This window comes from Diospyros lotus, chromosome 14 (genome assembly GCF_014633365.1).
Source record: "Diospyros lotus cultivar Yz01 chromosome 14, ASM1463336v1, whole genome shotgun sequence".
Lineage (NCBI taxonomy): Eukaryota > Viridiplantae > Streptophyta > Magnoliopsida > Ericales > Ebenaceae > Diospyros > Diospyros lotus.
Window position 1 is genome coordinate 15,412,541 of NC_068351.1, and position 6,879 is coordinate 15,419,419.

The window sequence follows — 6,879 nt, forward strand, 5'->3', positions numbered from 1 at the left end:
TCACTTCAGGCCTAAGCAACGTAGAGAGAAATAACATAATCATGTATAATCATTGATGCAAATGAAAAACCAAATAGACTATATATATTTTGTAATATAAGAATCAAATGAAGCCCTAGTATATCAGTTTTTGACAAAAAATGTTACTTTCTTCCTTATAATTTACGGACACCAAAAAACATATTATATTTTCAAAATTAATTTTTTATGCAACAAGAAAAAACCACAAAGTAGACATTTTATGAATAGGATAACCTCACATTGAGGTTTCTTTAGGAAAAATAAAATTACTTACTCTTCTTAGCTTTCTGACTTATCCTTAGTCACATTAGTTGAAGCTTCTTATTTATATATATATTTTTTATCTTTTTTCTTTCTCTTGCACTTGAATCTTTTTTCTTCTAAAGATTGGAAAACCAACCTCAAGCCTTCTATTTATACCCAACAACACTTCAAGATTTCAAAACTATTTAAAAGTTTCCTTTTCAATTTGGTGAAAAATCATAATCTCTCGCATTTTTTAAGGGATGGTTTGGATGTATAATATATATGCATATATACACAAGAGAAGAGATAAAAAAAAAAAAATGTCGGAAAGGCCTTCCATCCCCTTTAGTGCAAGGGGGTTGCACAAAATAGCCATTTGGTGCAGTGAGTAGTTGTCACCTGCTTACCAAAGAGCCTATGCTCCCCCCCCAAAAAAAGCCCTAACGGGCTAGCGCAAGAGCCAACCTGTGGGGCTTTTGTTTAATTTGTTACTTTATATATGTACACATATTCCTTTTTAACCAATTCTTTAATCAATTATATCAATCATTAATTTCACACATATATATTTATACATTTGCCCAATTATTTATTTTACACACACTCACTCACATCTTATTGATCATTCTAAATTGTTTTTAAATTAAAATTACAATTATTTCTTTAAATCTTGAAATATTTAAAAAATATTTGAAGTGTTTCAAACACTCTTCCTTCGCGTCCTTTATCTATGCTTTTTTAAATAACCCATTCAATTATGTCCAAGCTCTCATTAGGTTACTTATGACTTTATTTTAGCATTTTACAGATATAATTGATGTTTAAGTATAAAAATAATATATTGCAAAGCATGTTTACATCCAAATAGTAGTTATAGCTACAAAGGTTTTTTTTCCTCGACATTTTTTAATAATTTAATTATTAAAAGTATTTTTTTACTCACTGTCTAACCATATATAACAATATTAAAAACATTATTAAAATTATTTTTTAAAATTATATGATCACACACTAATATGTTTTTTTTAAGTGAAATTTACAAAAACACTTTTTAAATGACAATAAATAAAACAAAAATACTTTTTACTAAGAAAACGTTTGTTAAAATGTATAAAATAAGATTTGAATACTTTTCGAATTAAAATCTAGAATGGTCAAAATAAGGTTGGAAAGCATTCTAAGATTTTTATCAGATAGTTTGTTAAATTTTTTGAAATGTATTAGAGGGCGTATGGGTCATTTTTTCTTATAAATAATATTTAAAATAAGAAAAATTCCGTTTACACCCGCATCTTTTTATTTTCTACAACCACTTTCTACAATTGCATAATTATTTTCTAAAAATACCCTTGTACACAACCATTCCACCTGTATCGCCCATTATCGCACCCGATTATCATCACTTGTGGCCGCAAGGAACATGGTCGCACATCATCACTGACGGTCGCGAGGAATGCTGCTGCCCATCATGATAATGGTTGCATTCATCACAATTGTTGCGTGGGAGAAAGAGAAAAATAAGGGAAAATGAGTGCAATGATAGGTGGATGGTGGGAGTTGATGGCGGTTGTGTTTGTCGCGACCACTAGTGGAAGCTTGGGTCGCCGACGATAATAGGAAACTGCAAGCAAGGTGCGATGATGGAGTGGCTGCAAGCAAGGGTAAAAATGACTTTTCCCTCTTAGGTGTTTTTAATGTGGGTATACAGAGCAAAAATAGTGGGTCGTAAAATTTCTTCTAAGTTAAATCTATCTAGTAGGGGAGAGATAAATTTATTTGAAAAATTTCAAATAAGAAGTCACGTAATTTTTTATTTAGTGAGTTATCAAATAAATTTAACAAATATAATAAAAATTATTTTTGTCTGAAACGCTTTTTATATTTTCTTTTTTTTATTCATATTTTAGTTAACAAACACTAACTAAAGGTTTGTTAAAATTAGATGAGGTGAGTTAAATGAATTGATATAAGTTTGATTTGGTACAAAAATTTAGTAAAATTCTTAAATTGAGGTGAATTAAAATTGTAAAATTATTAAAAATATAAATATACGAATAATATATTATATTTAATTTCTCACAAAAATTAAAATTAAAGTTTAATAACAAAATATATAAAGTTAAGAGTTAAAAAAAATAAACTCAAATTAATATAAAATAAACTCACAACTAATATAAAATAAACTCAAATTAATCACATCTGAAAGACAGATCCTATAAACCAACACATTATATTTTTTTCAAAAGATAAAAAGAATACACCACACAATGCAATGCATGTTATGATGTTATTCATTTAACAACCCGGGAACGAGGAAGATGCAGAAATTCAAAAAATAAAATTCAGGAAAACCGCACGACGAACGCTGATTCTAGCACGTGCGTATGATTCTCAGGGGATGGTCGGACATTCAAACGTCTTTCGACGAGTCCGATGGAAATCGTAGCCGAAGACGGTTCGAAAATCCTTTTGAAGAAGGGATGCAAGAAAGAGATGGGAAGAGGAGCTTTAGGGTTCGATTCGAAGGACCGAACCGTTTCTCGCCGTCACGTCATGTTCGAACTTCACCGATGCGGTGACGAAACGCTCCCAGAAAGGGTTTATGTCGAAGCAATTGGGAAGAACCCTATCTGGGTTTACAACAGAGCAAGCAACGAAATCAAGGTCTTCAGGAGGTCGGAGGGCGGTGAAATGGATGCCGGGGACATGCTCTGCCTTTCTGCCGAGAAACCCCTTTGGTTCACTCTGAAAGCATTCAGTTCTGATGGCGAAGATGATAGCGAAATCATAAAGAAGAAGGAGAGCGAGAGAGAATTGGGGTTGAAGAACGAAAATCAATTGGTCGAGAGCTTACATAACTGGCGTATTGGACATTTAGAGCTCGACTCCATTGATGTTTCAGACATAGACCCAGTAAAAGGTTTGGCTTTTTTAACTACGCAAGTCGGGTTAGGGTATTGCAGCATATATAGAAAGAGTGTTGTTATATTGTAGATGCCGCATATACAGAAGAAAGAAGAATTAGACCATCCTGCACCATTTTAGGGGCAATGTTTGGAACAAGGAATTTGCACTGGAAAGGAAAATGAAAGCAAAATTATATAAATTACTCTATACTAGTAGGAATATTTGTTGATCTTTTTGTTTGTTCGTTCTGCAAGTCTAGTTTGAATAGAAAATGATGTAAACTCTTATATACATGCATTTTTCCTTATAAGTAGGAATATTTATTTTCCCTAAACAAGTCTAATACCAAACACAATAGTATAGTATGTCACACTCAGTAGCTCGCACATACTGTAAATAAACATTATCGTACAATCGAACTGATTTTTATCCTATAAAGAATTTTGTTTATGTGGGAAAGAAATGGAGGGAGATCCTTTCTTTTTGGCCAGAAATGGCTATACCAAGATAGTTTAACTTGATACATTACATGCTCATGTCTTTGAGGTATTGCTGTAAATTCCTCACCTTCATGTATGGTTTTGTTATCATGCATAGACATGAAGAATCTCTTACTAGGCAAGCTGGTTAATGTGAACTCTTAGACGAATTATATGACATCAATGAATACTTTTGATGGTAACTGATTGATTGAATCGGTGACTATTCATTCGGCACACGGTTCCATTGGTGAATCATGTGTTGGTATTCTGTTCAATCAATCTAATAATAACATTATTTGTTTGTTAAAGTAAACTGTTTATTTATTTTTCTAGGATGGGGTGGGGGAGACTTCTTTACAATTTTGCGGATGTCTTCTCTTATTCTGCAGATATCCTTTCCAATGGTTTTAAATTAATGTAACTCAGTGTTGTTGGTGTTCAACTACAAAACAGCCATGAAGACGGGGATGCAGGATTCTTTGAAAAGTAGGACACAACATAGTTGAATTATGTTAATTAATAAAATAGTTTTTATATTTTTATTAGTATAATAAAGTATCAAAGCCATATTTCAAACTCATAAATATGCATTTAAAATTTGTAAGCCAAAATTCCAAATGAATAACTTTAATGTTTTTAGCAATCAACTCACAATTCAATCATCTTCGTCCATTGCAATCTAATCAATGTTTAAAGAGCTTGGAATATAAGCATGTAGGGTATAAAAATTGAACTGTCAAGCAATCATGTTGTAAGTGAAGCTTCAAATACGGCACCGTTTCTGGCAGGGGCTGGAGGGTCATTTTGGCAACCCCTATGGCTGCCCAAAACGGCAGCGTTTTGGGCCCTAGGTGGAGGGCTAAAACGGCAACCTCCCTGTCGTTTCATTTGGCGTGCTGATCCTTGTCTTTTAGCCTGCCTCACTCCCGATCATCTGCCGTTTTGGGCCCTAGGTGGAGGGCTAAAACGGCAACCTCCCTGTCGTTTCATTTGGCGTGCTGATCCTTGTCTTTTAGCCTTCCTCACTCCCGATCATCGATGCTTTGCACTTTCCTTTATACGACTCGATCTCCACCGCTTGAGTCTCCTTTATATCAGCTACAGTCTCCTCGGGATAATGCAAGAGACGGCCTCCGATTATCCGCTACATCTAGGGTTTGTTCTGATCATTCTCTTATTCTCATTCTCTCTGTTTCGATGTTCTGTTTTGGTTCTATACTCTAAGTTGTAAGCCTCTAACCTTAGATTGTGGTTATGGGGCGGAGTTAAATTTCTGAGAGAGTTTTCTTGTATAGTGAGATCAGAGAGTTGTTTTTGGTTTTGTAATCGTTGGTTGTAAAGTTTAATCCCTATAGTGCAGTGACCTCCCTTTGTCGGAGCTCAACGTGTATGTAGCCCTCTTTAACGGGTGAACCACAGTAAATCTCTTGTGTTGATATCGTTTTTGTTTTATGCTTGTTTATGTTTTTGTCCATTCTTTTGTGTATGAAATTGGTCGCTTCTATTTGAGTTTAAAGGGGCTCTATTAGGGTTGAGCTTTCGGCTCCTCCCAACAGATCAAAATGTGGAAAAACAAAGAAACATGCAATTGCCAAGTTGGGAAACTAAATGGTCAAAAAGAAAACTATTATTTTTTACTCTTCAAAGTGTCTGTTTAGAGGACATGCGTGCCCCCTCTCATATCTTCTTAAATAATTTTAAGAAAGTGTTAAGACACGCCATGTGAGCGTGTCTTGTTGGAGACTGGTGACGCTGATACAGTAGCCCCATTATAGGAGTTCAATATTAGCAGCTGAGAGTGAACATAAGTTCCAATAGCAATTGACAGTTTCATTGGCTATGTTAGCATTCATAATAGTATCAACCCCTTATGTTGATAGGCTGGGTGCTTGTCATCTAAACCAAAATTAAACTTTAGTGTATGGCCTACCTCCTTGGGAAGTTGATGATCTCCTTTTTCTTATTTCTTATCTAACATGGAATTTTTGATACATTCTCCTACCTGAATCCACTTTGTTCTTGGAGTGTGGATGGATTACATAGCGTAATATCCCTTAAAGAGTTTTGCATGAAATCAGATAATTAATTGCACCATGCTATAGTAAAATTTTTCCTCCAATTATTCTATTTACTGGTTTGTCTCTTAGTAATTCAAAAGACTTCACATAAACTTTTCTTTTGCATTTTTTGACTCATGATGACAATTTATTCAACCTCTGCCTTATGCAACATGTTCCAAATATTTATCAATATTTTAAATGGACATAAATCTGTCTTGTGGTTGCTTTTAGAAACTCTATAGTCTCATGATTCATATTAGCGTTTCCTGATGTTATAATTTGTTCCTTGTGCTGTTAATTTCAGTAATCTGACAAATTTACATCATTTTTTTTTTTTGTAATATACATTTATTGAAATTGTAGATGTAGTTGTATGTGGCATCATTACGTTGCCTTTCTTTATCAAGTACCTTTTTGGAGTTTCAGAGTTTGGGTTTCTTGTAATGGAGCATGAGTTTGACCACTATCCAAAGCAAATGATCCGCCATCCCAGGGCATGGAACTGGTTCCTGGAGGAACTTGAAGAAGACAGCATCAATGATGAAGTTCTCAAAAATAAAGGGAAGAACAGTACCAGGAGAAAAAGGAAAAAAGATGGAGACAGTGATGACAAGGAATGGACAGGTGAGAGTGAAGATGTTGAGAAATTACAAAACTTAAAGAAGGCGCAAAGGCCTAAATATTCTACTAGATTGAAAGATCGCAACAAAACTGTTACGGGCACAGAAATTGATAGAGATTCAGTGCCAAAGGAAGCTAACTGCCCAAATGAAGGTGACGAGGAAGCTGATGACACCCTAGGAGGTTTTATTGTAAAAGATGAATACATGGAAGAAGCAGGAGAAGAAATTGATGAAGAAGAGGAAGAGGAAGATTTTGATGATGATGATGACGATAATGAAGATTAGTACAACATGGCGTCTGATAGAAATATCACTATACATGATTGAAGGTTAGCGGTTGTAAATACTAGGTAAGCGAGTTTTTGTAACCTAAAAGCTTGTGATGTCATTTTTGTTGTGATGTTTAACATTCAAAATGTTCCATGCCTTTTCTTTACATTTTCTCGTGCTATTACAATCTTGTATTATCTCCTCATGCTTATCTTCCTTATCAAAGTTGTTTTTTTGTGTTGGCTTACCAATTTTTGTTTGTGATGAATG

At 34.2% G+C, this 6,879-nt stretch overlaps 1 protein-coding gene across 1 annotated transcript; it reads left to right on the top strand.

Annotated features, from left to right (window-relative positions):
- The first annotated feature begins 2,559 nt into the window (after window positions 1-2,559).
- On the top strand, window positions 2,560-6,879 carry LOC127789631 (uncharacterized). The gene is made up of 2 exons (XM_052318567.1): window positions 2,560-3,187; window positions 6,143-6,879. Exons 1-2 carry the CDS (start codon window positions 2,701-2,703, stop codon window positions 6,622-6,624), a joined length of 969 nt encoding a protein of 322 aa, XP_052174527.1. The 5' UTR covers window positions 2,560-2,700; the 3' UTR covers window positions 6,625-6,879.

Bases quoted from the DNA above. Each gene is read 5' to 3' on its own strand.
- LOC127789631 (XM_052318567.1), top strand. From the start codon at position 2,701: ATGGAAATCGTAGCCGAAGACGGTTCGAAAATCCTTTTGAAGAAGGGA. The intron at 3,188-6,142 runs GTTTGGCTTTTT...TTGGAGTTTCAG, and splicing joins AGACATAGACCCAGTAAAAG to AGTTTGGGTTTCTTGTAATG.